Below are 26,156 nucleotides of genomic sequence, written 5' to 3'. Positions count from 1 at the left end.
CACCAGGAGTTTTAGACAGGCACAGTAACAAAGAATTAAAGAGATGCAACATAAAAGTCACACAGCTGAAAATAATATTCTATCACAGTTTTGCTTTGTTTTCACTGAGATAGTAAGTACTAAAGAAAACATTAGTTTTAAATTCAGGCATATATAAGAGCCTTTAAGCCCTAGACCCAATAACATGTACAATTTCTGAACTTTAGTTTTCTGCAATGCAAGGTATATAGATGGTAACTTCCAGTGTTGTGAGAAAGTACTGCCTAACAAATTTTGAAACATTCATAATGTTGTATATACCTTTGCTTTGCTTTGAAATGTGTTCAGGGTAAAAATATCTAGAGTAAAAATAAACAGTAATGTGAAGTCAGGATTCATGGCCAAACATAACTATTTATTAAGGTTTTTTTTCTTATAGACATTTTCTTCCTTTAAAAAAAAGAACCTAGAATTTAAATACCTCCCATTCCACCACATAGAAGACTGTGTACATTATTTACATCTCTCAAATAAAACATATTACAGGTTTTCTATCATTCAGTATTTCCTTTAAAATAACAATAATGAAGCAATTAAACTTTGATCAATAACTACAATTTGCATAATCTTAGTACAATTTACAATATGGCGTCCACTTTGCAGTTCATATTTTAGACCATTTTTTTCCCATCTAACTACCTTACTAGAGAACCTGTTCCGCATGAGAACAGACGCTCATCTCGGTGCGTATCTTAAGCAAGTGCACAATTCGAATGCTGCCCTTCCGCCTCCATCAATTGTTACTGACAGTATTTCTGATTTTTGTCGTCAGAAATAATTTCTATTCTGATTTTAAATGTTCCCCATATTTTCTATTTTCATGACACTATTTCTACCAATTTTAAATAATACCTTAAGTGTATAGGAAAAAGGTCAAATAGAACAAAGGTTTTCCCTAAAATATTAGTGATTTCACCACCCTGGATATGCATATACAAAAATAACAAAATTTAGTAGCTGTAAAACTATTTTCCCTAAAAATAGTTATTTCTGCAAAACAATTTAAGGGGAAAAGGTGTTCTGAAATGACAATGCACTAATGTAATTGACAACCTATCCAACTATTTCCAAAAACAAAAATGCAAATTTGTGCAAAACAAGAAATATCCACCTATAAGAATAATTATGGAGCCGGGCATTGGTGGCACATGCCTTTAACCCCAGCACTCGGGAGGCAGAGGCGGGCAGTTCAAGGCCAGCCTGGTCTCCAGAGTGAGTGCCAGGATAGGCTCCAAAGCCACACAGAGAAACTCTGTCTCGAAAAACAAAACAAAACAAAAGAATAATTATGAAAGAAATTAGAAAATTGCCACTTTATATCACCAATAACTGCAGCTTTGATGACATAAAAAAAAAAAACCTGCCAAGCAAACAAAAGAAAACCTATATGTCGCCAACACTTCAGAATTACTAACAATGATGAACTGTAACATCAGCCTTGAGTGCATGTGAGCAGGTGTACGTGGCAGATGGGAGTGGGAAAACACAGATCTGTAAAGGCCAGTGTTTTCACTTCATGTTTGAGACTGTGTAGCACTATATGCAAGAGAGAGGAAAGGAGGGAGGGGACCTGCACAAGGAACTTTCGCCACACACTTATAAAACTGAGGGCCCAATATTTTATTTTGAAGTTTCGTCTCTTTTGTCAGAATACAAATCAGTGGTAGACAGAGAGGATGGCAGTCTCATACCTTCAAAATGAATTCTCATAGATGAACTTCTGAGGAAAGCCTTAAAAATTCAAACCATTTGAATTCAGAATCCTGTTGCATGTCTGTTGTTTGTTAAACTTTCCTATTAAATCTTGAAACAGACCTCTATTTATTACTCACATATAATCATGCTGGTAACAGAGGCTCCTATGGTAAATATCTGTTATGGCAAAACCCTAATGCTTAAAGTCCATTAGGGGCAAGACTGGGCTGAGTTTATAAGTGGTGTATTCTTTAATATGTCACGTAAGTTTTCAAAATAAGATGTTTTCCTACTATGCAATCACATTCCAAATTACACATAAACTTTCAATTTAGTATATTTTCAAAAAACAATCAGAATTTAATGTTATGAACGATATGTGCTGAATACTTATATCTTTTTAAATGTATTCATGATAGGTAGGTTAAAACTTTGCATAATAATAAAATTTTATCACATTTTTCCTGTACATCAACCTCTACTCTTTAATTAAAGTCAGATTAAAAGAAAAACCTATTTAAAATAAAACAGAATACAACAGAGGTAAAGAGTTTGTTTCTTTGAACTGCTATTTTAAATACTGCATCTACTTTTTCATAGTATTCTCTCAATCAAAACTATCCTACACAATTCAAAAGTTTTAAGGAAAAGAGAGGGGGAAAAAAACAGAGCAAGTTCTAGAGAAAGACCTTAAGTTTAAAATTCAGTTTAAATACAAAGTAATTAAACTGAATTTTAAAAAATGTTTTAAAAATGTTTTCACATGTAAATGATGGTTCCTATTTCCAATTGTGACATCGGTAAAGTATTCTATTCTGTGACGCAGTCAATGTCTATAGCAGTCTTCTTCAAAGATTTAGAGCCTAAAAGATACTCGTGATTACCACACAGGCTTGGTTCTCAGGGAAAAGCCAAGTTAGTGAACTTGATTTAGTAATTAATGTGGGTTCTATTAAGCTCTGAATATTGTTTTTGTGCAACTGAAAAGATAAAACTGCTTTTTCTTACATAGTCATAAGCCAATTCTTAAAGCACCTATGATACATTACAAAGTTCTAGAAACATACTTTGCAACATAATTGAAATAAACAGTGGCCCAAAGAGAACTGCTTTGAAAGTCAACCTCATTTGGACATTAAGGTACAACATATTCATTTTAAAAGAAAATCCCACAAGTTAGTATTTGTATCTTATATAATCTGCCATTTCAGTGGTTATCAAAACCTCTCTCAGAGAGGGTGTAGACAAAGCTATAAAAGAAATCTGTTGTTTTGCTATTTTTCCCATAGCAAGGAAAATGCTCAATACATAAAATGGAACCTAGTGAGTATATATACAAAATATAAATACCATATTTCTATTTTCTGGGAAGAGATTGTAGTGCTTCATCGATCCTGATAATCCAGGTAGTAGCTCAGTCAGAAATACACATTAAATATTCTTTGCTACCTAATACATTTTATGTTGACCATTTAGAATTCACAATGATTAAGAGAGTTAAAAGTGGCAACAACCTAAAACTCTTTCATTTTCAGGTACACAGAGCTCCAAAGCCACCCACCAACACACACCCATGCACACGCACAGGCACGCTCACTGTCTGGGGGGCAGGCAATCTAAGGCATGGCTTTTGTGGGAAGTGGAAGAACCAAGTCAGCAAGTGAACAACGCCAGCAGCACCACCTACTGTTAACAACAAACATTTCCCTCAGTCAGTTTCTCTTCATCCCCACTATTCTGGTAACTAAATCTTTCCTAAAACTTGCATCATCGTATCCACATGTAACCAAAGCACTGTAATAACATAATGATAATTTACTACATTCAATTGTATGGGATGAGCTTATGAAAAAACCAACTTGAACTTGTATAACTGTATAAAAGATGGGGTAGCCAGGTGTGGTGGTGCACACCTTTAATCTCAGCATATAGGGTACATAGGCAAGAGATCTCTGAGAGTTTGAGACCAACCTGGTCTACATAGTGAACTCCAGGCTAGCCACGGCTACATAGAGAGACCCAGTCTCAAAAAAAGAAAAGAAAGAAAAAGGGAGATAATCAGTGATTTATAAATTAACAGATCTGAAAAGAATCTCAGAAACATTTATAAGCAAGCTCTCCTGCAAAATAAACTTTCTTATTTTATAAAAGGGCATTGTACTCTCAAAGCAAGTTTTTATTAAACTTTCTCTTGGGTTCTAGTATTTCCTTACTTATAGCCATGTACCACCATGTACACTTGCCAGGCCTTTCCCCAAGAGTACTATTCTTTCTCAACACACACACACACACACACACACACACACACACACACACACACACACACAAATTTCCTTATTTGCCATGGCACCTGAGATTTGCACAGTGAAAATAACTCCTACCTAATGTAGTGGGAAAGTAAGTCCTACTACCAAGCACTCATTTCTAGGACTAATTTTCCATTTTTACAGCGTACTGTATGTAAGGCTTAAGGACCAGAAACAACCTCTCACTCTTCCTTCTACATGGTGCTGCTATGGAAGTCCCTGTTACTAGGGCAATAGGAAGTATATATACTATGGAAGACTGTTTCCGTGAGTAATTATGGGCTTCATTTCCTGTACAGAGAGGACTCACATCAGAATTCTGAAGCAACTCATAATGCCTGATACTATCTATTTAGATACTAAAAAATTATTTTGAGAAAATAGCTACCTGTCTGTTCATAAATAAGCACTACTAATAAATGCCCAGTATTATCTACCTCTTCCAAGTTCTTTTGTTCCTTATTATTGGTACATGGTGAGCAATCACCATTAGAGAAATGAAATGGAGAAAAAGGCAGTTCCAAGTGATAATAGTTGCAAGGGCATTCAATTCTATTACTGTCCATTTGTTAATAGCAAAACCAAATTTACTTAATTTTAGTTTCCTCCACAATGTATTTGCATACAAATTCAGAGCAAGCATTTCTACTTTACTAGGGGAAAGGCATGTGTCTCTAACTACAGAGAGAAAAGAAGAGACAGACAGAAAATTGAGGAAAACAGATTTATAAAAATTGACAAAAATTAAAACTCAATGTCTGCTCAAAAACAAACAAAAAAGCAAACAAACAAACAAAAAACCTCAGAGTTTGAAAAGAGTATTTTTCAAGAACAAAACTGAAGTGGGGGGAGAGTTCAACATTTATTCTAAAAACCAAATTCCTGAATTTGTAATTAATAATGACAATTCAACAGAATGTCATGTCAACTAAAATTTAGAAGTTATTAACTACTGAGCTAGCATTTTCATTACTTGATATCACCACAAAGAAAAGAGATTTCACAGTGGAAAAATAAGAAGTCAGGATGCTTCATACTGCACCAATAATCAAGGTAGTGTATCATTTAAAATGACAGGCAAATACCAGCTCCATTCACTGAATGGAAATGCTAAAAAGTGATTGATTTCCCCCAAATAGTCATTAAATTCCATGTTTAATGTCTGTACCTAAAACTAAGTATTTATTTTTTTAACTTCTCATGGAAGCGGATTTCTAAAAGGAAGTCTTCAAGACTCTGTAAGTAATAAACACTATTCTATCCCAGGGTTTTAAAACAGGACTTTCTAGAATTTGACTCCCCATACTTAATCTTTCTCTTTTGATTTCCCAAACTAATGCCTGCCACCAACCATTCTTATTTTTCCTCCCTCTTTGAAGTACAAGGAGATTCTGCACTTATGGCTCATTTGGCAATTGCTAGGAAACCTCACAGTTCAGCATTCTTTCTGAAGATGGCAAGTCTATATATAACCTGAAGTTTTACACTTACAGTGCACTTAACATGTAAAAAGAAGTTGAAATGCAATAGTTATTACATTTCAACATCCTCAAATTTCAATATCACAGATATTAAGAGATGGAAAAAGACCTGCTTGTAGAACTTTAAATGTCTGTTGAACAGAATATATATCAGTCAATATCAAAAATAATTAAGAATTTTGTTGTTTTACACTTATGTTCTACATGCACACCTTTACAAATTATGTCAAAAATAATTAAGAAATAATTTTTGTTGTTTTACATTTATGTTCTACATGCACAACTTTACAAATTATGTTTTTTCAATGTAGTAAAAGCTGGACATCATCAACTTGAGTAAACTATGGCTTTTATAACAGATTACTTTACAACATGCACAAGTAAGTGCCCTAGATAGAAATTCTAATATTGTTTCAATCTCTGCTCAGTCTATACCTGTGCTTTGCACCTCAGAAGTGAGCCTATCAAGGCACTTAAGAACACATTAGTCTTTTTTAGGGACTTCAAAGTGGGCCACAATTTACACAACACAGAATGCAAACCATCTGCATTTCAGTCAGTTAGTTGTTTCCAGCATACAATATCATAAAAAGTCCTCAAGTAACCAAAACCAGGTTAATAAAAAAAAATATATTAAAAAGAAAAGAAAATACTATATACCACTAAGACAAAATTTGCCCTTTTCAAATGTAGAGAATGGTTCTTGGCTTTCTCTAGCAACAAAATATGATTTTATATATTCAAAAGAGAAAAGGGAACCCAAGCAAGCCCCCAAACCAAAGACAAATAATCCAGATAAAAACAAAATATAACAAAAGCCCAAATACACCCACACAGCTCCAGTGGAGGAAGAATTTGCAGCTTTTTATCCTTTTATCTGTCCTTTGAGGTGAGTTTCTCAATTAGTTCTTGGAGTGGTGCAAGTTCTCTTCTGTCAATAAGGTTGAACTCCTACAAACAGAAAAACATTATTCGCTTCTAATTCCAAAGCAGATTACTACGAATACAAGCTTCTGAATTAACTAAAAGTAAACTTCATTTTTAAAATTGTTCACTACCTTAAAGAAATCACTTGACATTCTTGATGCTGTTTTTACATCTATAATATAAAAATAAATCCCCAACTCATAAAATTATTGTGGAGACTAAATATGGTAACCACTGTTAACTACTTCATGTAGTACCTGGGACACACTACCAATCACTAAGTGGAAACTATGCCAATAGCCAAGGTACTGTATCTGTTTAAGATTTGTTTATTTTGTGTGCAGCTTTCTGCCTGCATGTATTCGTGCACACCAGAAGAGGGCACCAAATCTCATCATAGATGGTTGTGAGCCCACCCACTCAGATCTATGGTGTCTGGGACCAAGAACATATGGAAATACATACCATGTGACTATGTTGTTAGCCCTGTAGTGTCTAGACTGTATGGGGTCAGAGCAAGATTCTCTAAGTTCCAAGGCCCAAGCAAGTAAGCTTCTTAATCAAAGGATGTTGCTAGGAGGGCAAGGTGTGTAAATACTCTCTAAATTGACCCCCACTACTTGCTAGCACATAGCAAACACTATACTTCATGGCTACAAAGTAAAGTAAAACTAACACTCTCAAAGGAAGAATATTTTCTCCCAAACCAACAAAACCTAAATTCTGGCTATCATTTTCTGCTAACGAAAATATTAATGCAAATATTAAGTGTTTTCTGTTGCTATGGGTCTGTAGATGAGACTGTCAACTCCTCAAGAAAGTTTTGGAAAGTTACAATCTCTTAAAGTGTGTTTTTACAGATAATTTAAAAGAAGTGTGCCTTTAGTGTAAGGAATATGTATTAATGAACATGGACACCTTTCATTAGTAAAAAGTAAAAATGACATTTATAGCCATATGTTCACCTACAAAAACAACATAAATAAAACTTGCTTTCTCCCAGGGGGAGGGAGCTAGGAGAATGAGAAGGGAGAAGAGGAGGGATGTGGAGGACATGAGGGAGCAGAAAGGTTGAGTCGGGGGAAGAATAGAAGATAACAAGAATAGAGATACCATAATGTGATATTCAAAATATGTGTGCATGTCTGTGTGTATGTGTATAAGAGAATCTACTAGTAGAAATCCTAAATTTTTCTTTTAAAGTAGAAGTTTAAGAGAAGGGGTGCTAGAACACTTGAGACCAAGTTCACTACAGGTATGCCCAATTAGTTCACATTAGATTTACAGAGAAATCAGGCACTAGGGAAATGTCTGGAGATCTACAAAGATAACACCAGCTAACAATCTAAGCAACAGAGGAGAGGCTACCTTAAATGCCCTACCCTGATAATGAGATTGATGACTGACTTATATGTCATCGGATAGTCCCTCATCCAGCAGCTGATGGAAGTAGAAGCAGACACCCACAGCTAATCACCAAACTGAATTGGAATCCAAACCTCAGAAATCTATGGGACCTCCTGTAGTAGCTTAGTACTTATCCTTATCATGGGTGTGTACTCTGGGAGCCCATTCTACATAGAGGAATACTCCTTGAGCCAAGACACACGGGGATGGGCCTAGGCCCTATCCCAAAGGATATGATAGACTCTGATGACACCCTATGGAAAGCCTCACCATCCAGGGGGAGCAGAAAGGATATGTGATAGGTAGGGTTTTAGTTGAGGGGGAGTGGTAGGGAAGGAGGGAAAGGAGAGAGAACTGGGATTGTCATGTAAAACAATCTTGTTTCTAATTGAAATAAAAAAATCTGCAAAAAAAAAAAATTACTTTCTCCCAACCACCATCTCCTTCTAATCTCTACAGAAAGAGGAAACAAATGAACTAGTTGGCCCATCTATTCCCAACTTTTACTTTTCCTTATTATTTCTCTAATTAGAGAATTAAATAAAAGTATACTCATGTATAGTTTTTTCTTTCCTCATTTATTTGAGACAAGGTACTGACAGGTAGGTAACCCAAGCTGGCCTTCAACTCCTGATTCTCCTGCTTCAGCCTCCAGAGTACTGGGATTGTATGTAGAGGCCACCATGCCTGGCTTCTTAAGTCTACATTGAAAAGGCCAGCTCTCTGAGGTTTAAACACAGGGGAAATAAACCAGCAAGTCAATTCAAACTGTAAGGGACCTCTAAAACACATATGACCCTTTCTCTCCTCACATATAATGGATAGTCATTAACTTCAAAATCACTTAGAATGTGGTTTTAAAAAAGTAGGGGAGCAGAGCTATGATGGCAAAAGCCTTTAATCCCAGCACTCGGGAGGCAGAGCAAGCAGATCTCTGCAAGTTTGAGGCCAGCCTGATCTACAAAGTGAGTTCCGGGACAGCCAGGGCTACACAGAGAAACCCTGTCTCAAAAAACCAAAAAGCAAGTGGGGGGGGGGGATTATGTGATATTCAAAATATGTGTGCATGTCTGTGTGTGTGTCTATAAGAGAATCTACTAGTAGAAATCCTAAATTTTTCTTTTAAAGTAGAAGTTTAAGAGAAGGGGTGCTAGAACACTTGAGACCAAGTTCACTACAGGTATGCCCAATTAGTTCACATTCTGATTCCATTTTTTCCTCTACTTTGGTTTTGCTTGTTTCTGTTGGTTTAGGTTGTTGTCTACCCATTTTCTTGTTGAAACAGAATCCAATGGCCCAGGACAGCCTGAAACTTGCTAAGTAGCAGGCTGGCCTTGAACTCAATCCTTACACTTCAGCCTCTCAGAGTACCAACATTATAGACAAGTAACATTGTATTTGACTCACTATTCAGATTTCTTATTTAGCCCATTCATATGGCCTGGAAATTGACACTGTCCAAGCAAGACAAGGCATCCTTGTCTTTTAGAGCTACCCACCATGAACTGGTAGACTAAGGAAATTAAGAAGCAAAAGGCCTGTCATTATATCATGGAAAGTGTAAAACAGGATGTAGATTAGACAGAGACAGCAAGTTCTGTTCTTCTGACAGTGTACATGTATCACAGAATTCTAAAAATAAACATGAAGCAAAAAAGGCCTTATGAGTCAACTTACCTGAACAAAAAAAATAAAGTGCTTGAAAGATGTATTGAGATGTGCTTCCTCCTGAAGCTGGATCACAGGATCAAAATGTTGGTGATAAATGTGAGCATAAACTCTAAAGAGCCGTTTGAGAATTGTTTTTGCCACAGACATGAAATTCTTTGGGAATGGAACACCTAGTAGAGAGATAAGGTCCCTCTATTAATAAGAAAAGAGAACAAAGAGGCATGATTTGCCATCAAGTAGTAATAGGGCTCAAAGATTTATATATATATATATATATCCCTATTTTCATGCTCATAAAAATCTTTGAGAAGGTCTTAGCACATCATGAATGAAAGTAAACTTCAGAGCTTTTTAAAACTAATAATGACTCTTCCTTATGCCATATTGTACTTATAACATACTGCCACTTTACAAAAAGTACCTACAAGGCAGCAGATTGTTAGATTTGTCAACATTAAGCTCCACACAAATATGTGCTAACATGAATAATGTCTTTTTTTTTTTTTTTTTTTGGTTTTTCAAGACAGGGTTTCTCTGTAGCTACGGGACCTGTACTAGAACTCTCTCTGTAGATCCGACTGTCTCTGCCTCTGCCTCCCAAGTGCTAGGATTAAAGGAGTGTGCCACCAGCACCCGGCATGAATAATATATTAACCAGTTTAGTTATGTTTAATGCTGTTAATATATCAGCCACACAGATACATACAACTTAGCCATAAGGAGATCCTGATCCAGGCATAGTGACACATGTCTGTAATCTAAGCACATGGGAGGCTAAGGCAGGATGATAATGAGTTCAAGTACAACCTGAGATACATAGCAAGATCCTATCTCAAAAAATAAATAAATAAGATTTGAAATTGGGAGGATATTATCCTAAGTGTACACTAGACCCCAAAAGACTATTTCTCAATCTTACATTTTGAGTGAAAAAAAATTATATAAAGAGAGAATAAAACCATGGTTACTGGGTTAAATAAAGAGATAGGATATGAAAGAATGTAGGTCAGAGATATACAGAAAATGTCTGTAGCAAAGACAGAGGATAATCAAGTCTATAGATGTAATATAAAATATAAGAATAAAATTAATAAAAATATACTTTACTGAGATTTAATTAGTTGGGTAATTATAGATGCTTCATAACAGAATAAAATGGATTAACTGTAATACAATGCATGTTAATTTGTTCCATTATAAAAACTATTTTATGCCGGGCATTGGTGGCACACACCTTTAATCCCAGCCCTTGGGATGCAGAGGCAGGCAGATCTTTGTGAGTTTGAGGCTAGCCTGGTCTACAGAGTGCCAGGACAGCCAGGGCTACACAGAGAAACCCTGTCTCAAAAAACCATTAGAAAAAAAAAAAAAAAAAAAAAAAAAAAAGACGTATTTTGATTGATGTGGTAACCTGCTATAGTTCCTGGAACAGTAATATGCTTCCATCTGGAATTTGCTACTGAAAAGGAAAACCACTAGTATTTATAATTCTTTAAAAAAAAAAAAAGAAGAAGAGAAAAAGAAAAAGAAAGGAAAAAAGAAGCCTTGCATGTTGAATACACACATGCCTTCAATCCAAGCACTCAGGAAGCAGGGACAGGCAGATCTCTAAGTTCAAGGACAGCAGAGCTACACAGACACACCCGGTCTTGGAAGAAAAAAAAAGAACTTAAATTTTAGCAAATAATAAATTAAGTCAAGAAAGAAATAGATCACTTATTTTCTTTGAAGTGTAGACTTCCAAATAATACGTATTTAAAACATCAGGTGAAAGAGTGAAAAAAATCAATTTATATGAGACAGTCACTTATGTCATGACTCAGCAAGCTCTGGTACCTCTTCTTAGACACTGCATAATAAACACACTCATCAACATAGTCCCAAGGAATCATTCAAATGGGTAGGGCAGGAAGAGAGAGACAGCAATTACAGAAACATAAAATTAAATACATCACGATTTATCCCAACTACATAAAATAATTTTACCAATTTTTGATGGGAATAATGTTTCATCATCCAGCTGGTCTTGAACCCAGGTCATCAGGTAATCAATATACTTTGGTGCAGAGCACTTGATAGGCTTTTTTATGTTTGTTCCATCTGCCCAGTGATACTCATATCTGCAATGGAAAGACGGAAAGTGCACAGAACATCAGAGAGGTATGGATGTGCACAGTTAAGTGTATGTATTATGAATGTGTACAGAGACGTGTTAAACAATCTGTTCTTTCAAGTAAACACACAAATTTTTAATCAACAGCAGCCTGTTTTGCTTTTACCACAATCCAACCTAAGTAGATCCCATCAAACTCATCCTCTATTTGATGTTCTCCTTACTTGTCCCATTATCTGTCTTTTCCTTTCTTTCTCTTTCTTTTTCTTTCTTGGGAGAAAAAAGAGCACCAGGCGTTGGTGGCACACGTTTTTAATCCCAGCACTGGGGAGGCAGAGGCAGGCGGATCTCTGTGAGTTCGAGGCCAGCCTGGTCTCCAGATAGAGTGCCAGGATAGGCTCCAAAGCTACACAGAGAAACCCTGTCTCGAAGAAAAAAAAAAAAAGAAAGAAAAGATTCCTTTGCAGGTGTGCCCTACATTTGGGGCTGGAGAGATGGCTTAGTGGTTAAGAGCAGTGGCTGCTCTTCCAGAGGACCCGGGTTCTATTCCCAGCACCCACATGGCAGCTCACACCTATCTGTAACTCCAGTACCAGGGGATCTTGTATCCTTACACGAATGTACATAAAATAAAGTTAAATAAATATTTAAAAAAAAAATGTGGGGCTGGAGAGATGGCTCAGAGGTTAAGAGCACTGACTGCTCTTCCAGAGGTCCTGAGTTCAATTCCCAGAAACCACATGGTGGCTCACAACCATCCGTTATGAGATCTGGTGCCTCTTCTGGTGTGCAGATATACATAGAAGCAGAATGTTGTATACATAATAAATGAATAAAATCTTTAAAAAATATATGTAAGTAAAAATATGTATGAACTGCCTGTCTAAAATTAACAATTTACCCTTGAAAGATCTACCTATAAATGCAAAAACTTGATCTATATTCAGGCTAAACCCTCAAGTTATTTTCTTAAAAACAGCCTTTTCAATCTCTCCCTCTCCCTCCCCCCCTCTTCCTCCCCCCCCCCCTCTCCTGCTCTCTCTCTCACACACACACACACACACACACACACACACACACACACACACACACAAAACCTCCCTGTGTGTATTGTAAAAGAGTATAAACTCTACAGTATCCACACATGTCAACATAGCCTTAAGAAACTAAGCACATAACTGAAACTCCAAAACACAAAAATGTATAAACTGAATTGTCATGGAGATTTTTAGTTTCCAACATTTCTTCTGCTACTTCACATTTTGGGGGTTTTGTTTGTTTGTTTTCCCAACTTAGGGTTTCTCTGTATAGCCCTGGGTGTCCTGGAACTCACTCTGTATACCATGCTAGCCTTGGACCCAGAGATCTGCTTCTCCCCCACAAGTGATGTGATTAAAGGTGAGGGGCACTACCACCTAGCACTACTTTTCCTTTTTTTTTTTTTTTTTTTTTTTTCAAGACATGGTTTCTCTGTGTAATCCTGGCTGTCCTGGAACTCTTTGTAATCCAGGCTGGCCTTGAACTCATAGAGATCTATCTGCCTGCCTCTGCTTCCCAAATGGTGGGGTTAATTTAAAGGCTAGTGCTACCCAACTACTACTTCACCTTTTTAAATCAACTGTTTTCTAACTTTTTCCCCAGAGTTTGACTGAAGAATAGACCAGTGAGCCTAACAAAATAGCAATGTAACAGAGAATTACTACATGGTATTTAAACTGGTAAAAATTATCTTCAAAGTATGAATGACTATCCTTTCTATTTATCAAATCTACACCTTAATAGTAATCCAAAACTTCTAAGCATCAATACACCTTAATAAACCTTCTCAGAATAGCCTTTATTATCACTGCCAAGCACAAGGAATAACCATCAAATGCACTGTGAAGTCTCAAAAGGGAAATTCTCCCAACACCTACGGGTACCCAGGTGTGATGGGTAATCACTTTCACAGTCAGAATTTCCTCTGTTATAAAATTTAAATAGTGCAACTTTAGGCCTCTTTTTCTATGATTCCCACTATGAATAAGATTTAACTATCATTACTTTTTACTAAAGAAACATGAACTTAGGGCTGGAGAGATGACTTAACAGTTAAGTATGTTTACTGCGCTTGCAGAGGACTTGGGTTCAATTTCCAGCACTCAAATGGTAGTTTGCAGCTACACTGGTAACTCCAGTTCTAGGGGATCTGATACTCTCTTCTAGCCCCTGCAGGCTCCTGAATACACATGGTGCACACTGGTACATATAAAATAATAAACAAATAAATGAATCCTTAAGAAACAAGAAGGTAGGCTGAAGAGATGGATCATCAGTTAAGAGAACTGGCTGCTCTTCCAGAGTACCTGGGTTCAACTGTCAGCTTCACATGGCAGCTCACAACTGTCTATAACTCTAGTTCCAGGGCATCCAACACCCTCACCCAGACATACATGTAGACAAAACACCAATGCACATAAAACAATTTTTTTTAAACAAACAAAAGGGCATCTATATTTTCTCTCTAAGTTAAGAAACTTTAAAGTCTTTATCCTTTCTTCACAATCATGTCTGTTAGCTTATTTGTTGTGGAGCAATCTTTGTACACTGTAAATATGTATTACTCTCACTGGTTAATAAAGAACTGACTGGCCTACAGCTGTGCAGGAAGAGATTGGGTGGGAGAGCAGGAGCACTGGTCTAGGAGGATGCAGGGAAAGAAGGGCAGAGTATGATGAGTCTCAAGGAGATGCCATGAGCTGCAGAAAGAACAGGATGGGAAATAATAAGGTAAACGAGACTCAGGGCAGCACATAGATTAACAGAAATGGGTTAATTTAAGTTATAAGAGCTAATTAAAAACAAATCTATCAGCCAAGTATTTATAATCAATATTAAGTCTCTGTGTGGTTATTTGGGAACTGGCTATCGGGACAGAAAGATTCATTTTCAATATCCTGAAGTCTTACAAATAATCTCAACTTTCAACATCCTAAGACTTTTTGAGAAATTAAACAACTATATGTTGCTTATACCTCTAGCACTTAAACCTGTGATTCCTTCCCTCGTCTTTTCTTTTGTTATGTTTATAATCAAGATTTTATTATGGTTTGAGTTTGAAATGTGTCCACAGGCTCAGGTGTTGCCTTATTGTGGAACCTTTACAAATGTTGCTCGTATATCACTGGGGATAGGCTTGAAGGTTTCAACTGGAGCTGCCTCTCCTTCTGATCCTCCAATATCCTTCCTGATCCTCTCTGTTCCATGACAACCCATCAGCCATTCCTTCCCCACTGTGGCAGACTGAAATGCCCTGAATCTATGAGCCAAAATTGAGCCTTGCTTCAAGTCTCTTCTGTCAGGTATTTTTTTCACTACAATAAAAGTCACTAATGCAAATGACTTCAAATGGTGTACACCTCTGATCCTAGCACTTGGAAGCCAGAGGCAGAAGCAAGCTGAGTTTGAAGCTAGCCTGGCAAGTTCTAGGACAGCTTGGGCTACGCAGAGAAAGCCTGTCTTGGGAGGGAAAACTCTCAAAAAAGGAAGGAAGGAAAAGGAAAAAAGAGCTGGGCATGGTGGGCACAGCTATAATCCCAACACAACTGAGAATGATTCTAGTCTAATGCCTACCTGAGCCACAAAGTAACATGTGAGGAGCAGGCGGGCAGGCAATTTGCTACAGAGGAATCTCCTTTTTATTTCCAAAGGTAGAGCTACTTTGTTCTTCAATACATACTAACTGTGTAATAGCAAAATTAAAACCATCTACTTTCACATGGAACTTAAAAAATCTGAACAGAGGCCAGGTGGTGGTGGCCCACGCCTTTAATCCCAGCACTTGGGAGGCAGAGGCAGGCGGGTCTCTGTGAGTTCAAGGCCAGCCTGGTCTACAGAGCGAGTTCAAGGACAGGCTCCAAAGCCACAAAGAAACCCTGTCTCGAAAAACCAAAAATAATAATAATAATAATAATAATCTGAACTGAACACCAATAGTACCAATAGGAATTAAGTTATCAAAGGGAATTTTTCCTCCAATGCCTTTTTTCTTATGAAATCTTAAAATAACAAGGGACAGAAATATGATGAAACTAAGACATTTTCATCTGTCTAAACCATAATATTTAGCCAAAGGGATATCAAATTCATTTAAAATCAAATTGAAAAGTAAAGGCATTTCTGATTAAAGATCTACAGAAGGTCAGGTGTGGTTGTACATACCAATCATCTCAGGATTCAGAAAACAGAGGCATGCAGATCTCTGTGAGTCTGAGGTTAGCCTGATCTACATAGAGTTCCAGGACAGACTGAGCTACACAGAGACTGTCTCAAAAATGCAGCAACAAAAGTTCGATAAAGAACAGTTCTCATGCCAGGCATTGGTGGCACAAGCCTTTAATCCCAGCCCTCGGGAGACAGAAGCAGGCGGATCTCTGTGAGTTCGAAGCCAGCCTGGTCCACAGAGCCAGTTCCAGGACAGCCTCAAAAAAAATAGAGAAACCTTGTCTCAAAAAAACAAAAAAAAAGAAAAAATAGTTCTCCAAAATAAATAGTTCCTCAAGAGGTGAAAACCACCAGTTACAATTCTAATAGAAGAAAGCTAAAGGAAGTAGGGAACTGAGATGTGGGGAAACTCTCCTCTGTGGGCAAAAAAGTAGTGCAGGGCAAAAAGAACAGCCAGTATGTGTTGACCTCCTATGATAGCAACACACCTTTCCTGAGCTCCCATATCTCTGTTGCAAGTTCTATCACCAGCTGACTAAATTCTATATGTTCGTCATGATGTATGGATCAGTAATTTTCTGGTAAATGTTGGAATATGAAGTAAAATATATATTTACATATCATTAAATAAATAGCAGTGGCCTTTATTAGTAGTAATAGTAAAAACCAGTTTCAAAAGGGCAGAGCCAACCAATATTGATTGCTGAGGAGGTGGTAAGTGCTATCTTTGCACCAAGACAGATTTAAAAGAACAAGTAAAGAATTTGAGTAGCCCACCTGACACCCTTGATTTGATCCTGAGCTCACACAATATTGAGGTGAATGGTTTTTTGTTTTTTGTTTTTTGTTTTTTGGTTTTTTTTGGTTTTTGGAGACAGGGTTTCTCTGTGGCTTTGGAAGCTGTACTGGAACTAGCTCTTGTAGACCAGGCTGGTCTCAAACTCACTGAGATCTGCCTGCCTCTGCCTCCTGAGTGCTGGGATTAAAGGCGTGCGCCACCACCGCCCAGCCTGTGGTGATATTATTTATGATTTAATAAAGCTTGCCTGAGGGTTCAGAATGCAAAGCTAACCACAAGCCATACAGACCTGGCAGTGGTGGTACATACCTTTAATTCCAGGACTCAGAAGACAAAGGTAAATGGACTCTGTGTTCAAAGTCACCCAGGGCTACAAAAGAGTGAATCAGTCTAAAAGGAGAAATGGCTCACACAAAGGAGATCTCAGCACTTGGGATCACACACCTTTAATCCCAGCACTAGGGAGGTGGAGACCAGAGTAATATGGCGGGGCAGAGAAAAGAATATAAGTTGGGGGGAGACAAGAACTCTGAGCATTTGCCTCTGAGGATTCATGGAGAGTATTGTCTCTAAGGATTTGTGGAGACATGACTGCCATTTCAGCTTGGTAGGGGTAAGGGCTACTGGTCTGGCTGTTTTGCTTTTCTGATCTTCAGCTTGAACCCTAATATCTGTCTCTGGGTTTATATTAAATGTGTTATACAATATAATAAAAAAAAATGTATCATTGTAAGAGCAAAACCACTAGGGCTCAGAAAGATGCCTCAGCTGTTTAGAGCCTGAAAAGCTCTTTCAGAGGATCTGAAATAGGCTCCAGCGTACGGCAGCTCCAGGAGATCAGAAGTTTCTGGGCACTTACACACACACACACACACACACACACACACACACACACACACACACACACAAATTAAAAACAATCTTTTAAAATGAAAAAGTTGGGCAGAAAGGGCACATCCACACTGAAGAATCTTAAGTGACTCCATAGGGAACGAAATGTTCAGCATGGGCCTGGAACAAGGGTGAGACATTTAAAACATTAACATAAGATAAAAAGAAGAAACAAAAGAGAAGAAAAATGTCCAAGAAGAGTAGAATAAGCAACTTTTCAGAAGAAATAGAGTAACTGGCAAGGAATTTCCAGGAAGCTAGTTCAGAGGTGGATGGGAAAAGATACCATGTACAGAGAAGAAAGGCAGGAAGCAGCACAAGGCAAGCACAGGGAAGCCACTGAGGGAACTGCTAGAACCCAGAAAGTGCATGGCTACACACTTCCTTCTCATCTAAGAGCCCAACAAAAATGACAAGGAAAACTGATAATTAACCGTATCTTACTTTGGTCCAGCTGACATCACCGGACAACTCTCCTCTGTACAGAAGTCTGTGATGGTTCCATAAAGCATATTGATTTGATTGAAAAAATCCACAGCTGAAAAGCAAATGTCCATTGTAAGTAAAATAAGACAGTAAAAAAGTAACTTTACTCTATTTAAGAAGAACTCCGGGTTCTTTTTCCCTACAAAAGCAGGTGGAAACCTCACACCAAAGCCCCAACTGCTAACTATACTAAAATAGAGAGCAAGAAAACAAAGAGTGTGAAAAATTACTGGCAACCCACATAAAAAATAAATGTATATATATAAAATATACAGAGAACTATGTGTGAGAAAGAAAAGTCAACACACCGGGAAAGTAACAATTTAAAATGCCCCTTCACAAAAAAAAAAATCTAGATAATCATAAAATCCTATGAAAAATGTTGATAGAATGAAATCAAAAAGTTAAATGATAATGGGTTGCCATTCTAAAGCCATCCCCTGCAAAAAACTTACTTCAAAATGGAAAAAGCCAACACACTGTGAATTGTGTGTGCAGAGGCTAGAGGAAGACATTGATGGCTATTCCAGTACCACAGACACTCAGTTCTAGCAACTCAGAAAGAAAAAATACAGAAAGTAATTATTTGCTTCTATACTTAATATCTTGTGTTCTGCAATACAGAGTTTTACACAGCCATTCTTAATCTTTCTTAATTAGCATATGCAAACACCTGAGTTCAATCCCCAGGACCCACACATATTAACATATACATGCAAACACACAAATGTGAAAAATCCAAATAAATAAATAAGTAAATAAATAAATGGGGTCTCAAAAGTGCAAAAGCACAAACAAGTGTCAAGGGAGAGAGAAGAGAGGAGGGGACAGGAGGGGTAGCACACACCTTTAGTCCCAGCAACAGGGAGGGCGGTAGATCTGTCTAAATTGAAGACCTGCCTAATCTACACAGTGAGTCCTAGAACAGCCAGGGCTACACAGTGAGACCTTGTAATAATGTGTAATAATGTACAGTACATGTACATTAGAAATTTACTCTGAAGGGAAATTGTACATTATATTCTGGTTGTTCCTTGGGTTTTAAACTTGGAACCAAGAAGTTTTTGTTTTAAGAAGTACAGTGCCTTATTTATCCTTTGGTTTAAAATTTGACAAAAGCTAAGAAGAAACTGATTTATGTGACTAACGGCTTGTATTTTATACTTGACGCACAAGCACTTGCTCTGTCACTGAGGAGGCCATCGCCACGCATTCGTGAGTGAGCGAGGAGCCAGCAGCAGCTGCCTGTGCACCCCTGGACAGGTGCACCTTGCAGATCGCAGCATAACTCCCCTCTCTGTCTTATTTGGTTTTCATTTGAGTGATATTTGAAAGCTGAACCAAATCATTTCTATGGTTATGTGGAGAATGCAGGGGATTTATAATTATTATAAAAGATTGATGTTTCTGTTTCCTTCTGGAAAAAAAAAAGAAATTTATTCTGATTATCTTTGAGATGTCACAAAAATCATCTTATAGGTAAGATGGTGCTCACCAATAATGTGAAAAAACAAACCATTTTATTATTTCTAACAACAAAACTCTCAGTCCAGAAATCATATTATTTATAATTACATTATAATTAATCACATAATTAAAAAAATAATGTGACAGTAAAGTTCTTCTGACACGTCATAAAATTTCATACTCAGATAAAATTAACATGAAGACTTAACATTGGATTAAGACATCACTATTTTGTGACTATTAGGAGAATAGATAGTACCTCAACATTCACCTGAAATGAGGTCACTGACCCAATTCAGAATCTGCTGAGAAACAGAAAGACTACTTACTGTTAACTGCAACCCACTCATTTAGATCCTCTCCCTCAGGAAGCATGACGGCCATCCGAAGGTTGCCACTGCCAAGTGTGGCTTCTGCATGTTTTAAGAGTTCATACTGGTGAGAACCCTCTGGGATGTTCTTCTTTGGCTTAAAAGTTTTAGAAGATCGACTACCACTATGAATAGAAAAAAAGGGAGGGGTATACTTCATTATTTAAATAAATACTATCAATAGAATCTACAATTTTAGTCAGTAACAAAGCAAACCTTAACAGATACAAAAAAAAATTTTGGAATAATCCCCTGTATCATGTCGGATCACCATGGCTTAAAGTCAGAATTCAACAACAACACTAATTGCAGAAACCCTATAAACTCATGGAAATTAAAAATGCTCAACTGAATCATCTCTGGGTCAAGGAAGAAATAAGAAAGAAATTAAAGATGTCCTAGAATTCAATGAAAATGAAAGAATCTCAACTTATTACTGGGTAAAATAATCTTAAATATCCAAAAAATTAGTAGGAATTACACTTTCAGCCACCAAACTTAAACTGTACTAGCTATATTAATCCTAGCAATAATGTAGTTACTGTAATGACTGTGATATCTACCCAAAATACATACAAACATTCTCTATAGCCTCTAGTTAAACTCAGGAGGAGAAAAAGAACTTTCAGCTGTAACTAATCCAGTTCCCCCAGTAAACTAACCACTCTGGATTACAGACTACAAAACCCTTCCATAATAAGTATTAGCAATTTTATTTCTTATTCAATCCTGTTTGTCATGTTAATACACAGAAGTGTTTTCTCCAACAGCAAGGGGGAAAGAAGCTAAATGTTCCTCTACCCAACTATAGGAAGCATTTGCAATCAATCTTAATGCAGAATTTTGGTTAAATGGGTAGTTAATATGACTGATGGTTCAAATTTCAGAATGTATACATGTAGTGCAGTATATGTAACATACAAATATATACAGTCAGCCCTCCATATGAGCCTGCATATTGACTCAATCAAACAAGAACTAAAAATACTTGGGGAAATTATATATACTGTTTCTGTGTCATTCTCTAAAGACAGTACAATGTACTTGGACTGTGTAAGTAAACTAAGATATGAGCTTAAAAGTACGTTAAGAGGAGCTGGGCGTTGGTGGTTGCTTTTATCCCAGCAATGGGGGCGGCGGAGGGTGGGGGCCTGCAGAGGCAGGTGAATCTTTTTTAGTTTAAGGCCAGCTGATCTACAAAGTAAGTTCCAAAACAGCCAGGGCCGCAGAGAAACCCTATTGGGGGGAGGGGGGGAGAGGCGGAGAGACGGACAGACACACAGTACATAAGAGGATGGATGTAACTATATATAAATCACACCATTCTATAAAAGACAATTAAGCACATACATAACAGTCTTAATAACCTTTGCAGGTTCCCGGACCCAGTTTCTTCACCACCCCCTCACCCCAATATAGAGGATATAGACTTGAACCACCATGCCTAGTAAAAAATAAAATGTTAAGCCAATTCAGCAAATGAAATGATTTTGCAGCTATGATTTGTAATTATTGTTATAATGTTTAATTCTTGATTCTTAAGAGTTCTAATTAAAACTTCTCTATAATTTTTGCATGTTACTATTGAGTTGAAGGTATTATAAAAAGTCTTATGTTCATTAATCCTATAGTTTGGAAATGGACAGTATCCCTGAAAGATTAGTATGTTAAAGGGCTGCTTCCCAGGACGATGGTATTGCATGGCAGTTTAACCCTTAAGAGACTCAGCCTCGTAAAAAGTCCTTGTCAATCTCTGGACATCAGGCTTTGCAAGCAGGTGCTTTGGTCAGCTGAGTCACTTTATTTGCCCAAACACCATCTATGCACCATCACAAAGAAAATGACACATGAATAACCTGGTCTATGTATGTATGCTTATCTGTGATAAATGTGACAAAAAATATTTGCAGTGTTATACTCAAAAATATAAACTATAGTTATCTGTGAAGTTCTAGTTGTAAATTATATTCTTTGATGAAGGGCCTCACAATGCACTACAGGCTGGTCTCAAACTGGCAGTCCTCCTGCTTCCCAGAGATTACAGACATGTACCAGCATGCCCACCAGGAATTATTTTCTTTCTTAATTGCATTTTGTAATATCTCCAGTAAACTTATTTTAATACTAATAGGAATAAGTTATAATATTATTAGGTTTAAAAGTTTCCCCTTTTGCCAGACATTAGTGGAGCACGCCTTTAATTCCAGCACTCGGGAGGCAGAGGCAGGTGGATCTCTGTGAGTTCGAGGCCAGCCTGGTCTCCAGAGTGAGTGCCAGGATAGGCTCCAAAGCTACACAGAGAAACCCTGTCTCGAAAAACAAAAAAAACAAAAACAAAAACAAACAAACAAAAAAGTTTCCCTTTGTCTTCCTCTGTTGTATTAGTGACAAAAAACCTTAGGAAAAAAAAAAAATCCTATCAGTATAAGCATGGTACTTGCTAACACAGACTGTTCTGAAAAACAGACCCAACTTGAAAAATACATGTATATATGGGCTGAGGATTTAGGTCACTGATGGAACACCTTCCTAGCCAGCACCAGCATCGAGGAGCATATGAAAAATATAAGCATGAGGTTGTATCAATTATAGACAAGACAACATAAGATCATATGCCTAGATCTAGACTTCCAGGACTCAAATTAGCTATACCATTTATTGGCTACATGACTTTCCTGTGCCAGTTTCCCTATCTAAGAAGTGGAGTTCCTGCTAGTTATTTAACTAAGGTCTTTAAAGCACTGAGTATCCAGGCTGGAGAACCGGCTCAGCAGCTAAGTGCACTTACAGCTCTCCCAGAGAACTCAGGATCAGGGCACAGTAACCACATGACACTCCAGTTTCCTCAGATCCAATGCCCTCTTCTGGCCTCCACAGGCACTGCATGCACATGGTTCACATACATAAATGCAAGCAAAACACTCATATCTTAAAATAAAATAAACCTTCCAAGTACTCAGTGCCTGGCTCACAGTAAACATTCACCAAGTTACAATTTGAGATTTATTAACTTCTGTTATAGATGAAAACTGTAAAGCACTAAAATCAATTAAATCATTTATTTAAAAACAAGAAATAAAGATGGAGGGACACAGAAAAAAAGTACAAGAGGAAAGGAGAAAGACACATGAACTCAGATAAAATGCTGGTCTTTTTTCCTACAATTTTTACTGCTGCAAAAGAAAAACGGGGGCTGGAGAGATGGCTCAGAGGTTAAGAGCACTGGCTGCTCTTCCAGAGGTCCTGAGTTCAATTCCCAGCAACCACATGGTGGCTCACAACCATCCATTATGAGATCTGGTGCCCTCTTCTGGTGTGCAGATATACATGGAAGCAGAATGTTGTATAAATATAATAAATACACAAAATCTTAAAAAAAGAAAAAGAAAAGAAAAATGGAAGGTGTCCAGCATAGTAACTAATATGTATTTTCTTTCTTTCATTTCCAAATCATTTTTGTTTCTCCTAATATAAATAGACCTGATTTATATTCATTCACATCCCTCAAGCACTTTTTGCTACAGTTAACTGCATGTTTTAACTCCATCAAAAAGCCTTACATTAGAAAATTATACTCTCAGCTGGGTGTTGGTGATGCATGCCTTTAATCCCAGCACTGGGGAGGCAGGGGCAGGTGGATCTCTGTGAGCTTGAGACCAGCCTGGTCTACAGAAAGACTTCCAGGACAGGCTCCAAAGCTACACAGAGAAACCCTGTCTTGTAAAAACCAGAAAGAATTTGAACCTACAAAACTAGCTTAGTTTCTGTCAAGTTTCTATATTCACCATCTAGGGGTTCAGTTTAATCTGCAGACATGCAGAGGCCAATGTGCAGTATAACCACAGCTTTAGGCCAGCCTCTTCACATAATGCAAGGAAAATTTTCCCTGAGCATTTGTACAAAAGTTATACCATCACTCTGGAAGACCACTTGTGCACCATCAGGATCACCCTGCCTTTCTGTGTTCCACAGTAATCTACTGACATGCAATGCTTGTGGTCACTGACTGAAACATACACTCCACTAAACAGGAAGTTTGTCTATCTTACATAAATGATACTGCTGGATCACAATGAAAAGTTGTGAGGCTTCTAATCAATAGAGATTTCCTTCTCAGACACGACTCATCACATTCTAACCTATCTCTCACTGTCCTATTTCCTCTGCTTTTTCTACTTATAGTAGCCTTCCCAACAAGGTTCCAAGAACCAGACGACATCCGTACATAACTTCATTTTTTTCTTTTTCTGCATCCTAAGAGCTGGGAATAAATGTGTGCACCACCATGCCTGGTTCCCTCCAGGTTGACTTTTCTGGATTGTTAAACCCATGGGCAAAACCTGTTGAGAGTACATTAACATCTATTTGTGACCTTGCTAGAAAACCATTCCCCAATTAATTAGTATACACTCTCTAGATGACCACATGAGTAAGAGCATTATCATCTTTTATAGCTAATATTCATGTGGGGGGGATGAACTAACCCACCATGTATATGCACCTCATACGAGCCACATAAAAACAGGACACTTATTTGTTTCACAAAACAGCACGAGAACCTTTTCCATCACCAAGTTCCAGCCAAATATGGCCCTCCTATACTTCAACCACTTTAGCTTATGAGTTCCAAAAGACACAAGCCTGTCAGCAGCAACCATCCCATTTAAATTCTTGAGAACAGAATATAAGCAATGCAAAACTACACTCAGCATGAGAATTGCTTGGGTGTTACTGATTAAAGGCAAAATATGAAACGACTTATTGTATAAGCCACCCAGTTTCTCTCATCTACTGACAAACTCAGAATCAGCCCTAGAATAAATTTACAAGTTCAAACGTGTCAGGCAGGTTGACACAAGCCAGACACTGTGCCCAGGAGGAAAATCTGCCCAGGGTGAGCCTTCCATGATAGTTCAGCTTTGCCTGAATACCCTAAAAAGAAATGATAACCAGTATTTGAGCATGCAAAAATAAAAGTGAATACCCAAGATTCAGATACCAATGTAATGACTAAAACCATGAGAGTGGGGAAAGAGAAATCTGAACGGAAAAGAATTGCTAAATGTTGTTTGCTCCACAACAATAAAGGGCAAGGGGAGTATGAGGTGGATTACACCCTTGAAGGGCTTGTTTTTATTGTTGTTATAAACAGAAAGCTTTCAAAAGGGCTATTCTTCGGGTGAAACCCCAGGGACCTGAAGTTTGTTGCTTCCAAACCCTAGTCTTGCTGTCCCATTTTTCTGCCCCAACCCCCACCTTCACCTCAAACTTGTTTCAAAGAAGTGATTTAGTAAAATAATGACCAGCACTAAATGTAACACTGAAGTTGGTGTTAAAAATGAATGGCAAACCTACAGCCCAGTGCACCTAAATTAACCCAGCTCACATTACCCAGATCCTACCTAGAGGATACCAAAAAAAAAAAAAAAAAGCATAACCCCTATACATCAAGCACTACAAGAAGAGGAGAAGAGGGCGGGGGTCCCCAGGCTGTCACCTCACCAGGGAATCCAGGCCCTCAAACAGCCCTGTTTTGAAGTTATCTCCATGGAACTTGTCTCTCAATTTCTCAACTGTAAGACCTAAGATGTTAAAGGTATGGGGATAGTCGGAGAAGAATAAGCCATCTTCTATGCTTGGGACTCGGAAAACAGCAAAGGGCAGCTGACACAGTTACCGGAGCCCTGGCAATCTCTGGAAGCCAGACGGGAGAGTGGGAGGTAAGTGTGCAAATACACACAGGCACACACGAGTGGGAGGTTAGTCTGGAAGCACATAAACACACGTATACACATCACTCTCTATACATGTATATACATATGCATATACATATATATATGGGGGGGCTGGGAGGCAGGGACCGGGAGGACCGGGAGGGAGGGTCTGACAGCACTGGATGACTGAGAGGCAGGGCCCGGCAGTACACGGAGGAGACGACGAGGCAGGGCCGGGCACCAAAGGGAGGACAGAGCCTCGGGAGCCCGCGGCCCAGGGGGCGGCGGAACAAAGCCGGCGCGGCCAGTCTACTTACAACAAGAAGCTCATGTCGGCCGCGGCGTGGGCTGCGGGCTCGGCAGAGCAAAGCCTGGGGCGGCGCGGCCGGCTTGACTCAGAGGGATGGCGAAGAAGGGAGGAGGACGTGCCGCTGCGGGACGGCCGCCGACTTCTCAGGCTCCGGTACTTCCAGCGGCCGGTGGAGGGGCGGAAGTGGAAGACCTGGGCTCGGCTGGCTCCGCCGAGTGCAAGCGGAGCAGCCAAGGAAGCACCGCCCGCCCGTCCTCCTCGCCAGCTCCGCGCCCC

General features: G+C 38.3%; 1 protein-coding gene across 3 annotated transcripts; it reads right to left on the bottom strand.

Annotated features, from left to right (window-relative positions):
- Positions 1-373: 373 nt before the first annotated feature.
- Mob1b (MOB kinase activator 1B) lies at positions 374-26,156 on the bottom strand. Of its 3 annotated transcripts, none has more exons than XR_003479845.2 (6): positions 25,888-26,156; positions 19,815-19,981; positions 17,977-18,070; positions 11,513-11,646; positions 9,533-9,718; positions 374-6,472 (listed from the first exon to the last, which is right to left on the bottom strand). XR_003479845.2 is itself a non-coding variant. In XM_027389240.2 (6 exons), exons 1-6 carry the CDS (start codon positions 25,899-25,901, stop codon positions 6,395-6,397), a joined length of 651 nt encoding a protein of 216 aa, XP_027245041.1. In that variant the 5' UTR covers positions 25,902-26,152; the 3' UTR covers positions 374-6,394. The 3 variants fall into 3 exon arrangements, 2 of the variants coding, with proteins under 2 accessions (XP_027245041.1, XP_027245042.1); XM_027389240.2 differs by having other exon boundaries at positions 9,533-9,696; positions 25,888-26,152; XM_027389241.2 differs by lacking the exon at positions 9,533-9,718.

This window comes from Cricetulus griseus (genome assembly GCF_003668045.3).
Source record: "Cricetulus griseus strain 17A/GY chromosome 1 unlocalized genomic scaffold, alternate assembly CriGri-PICRH-1.0 chr1_1, whole genome shotgun sequence".
Classification (NCBI taxonomy): Eukaryota; Metazoa; Chordata; class Mammalia; order Rodentia; family Cricetidae; genus Cricetulus; species Cricetulus griseus.
Note: the sequence above shows the minus strand (reverse complement) of the source record. Positions and strands in the feature narration are given on the sequence as shown.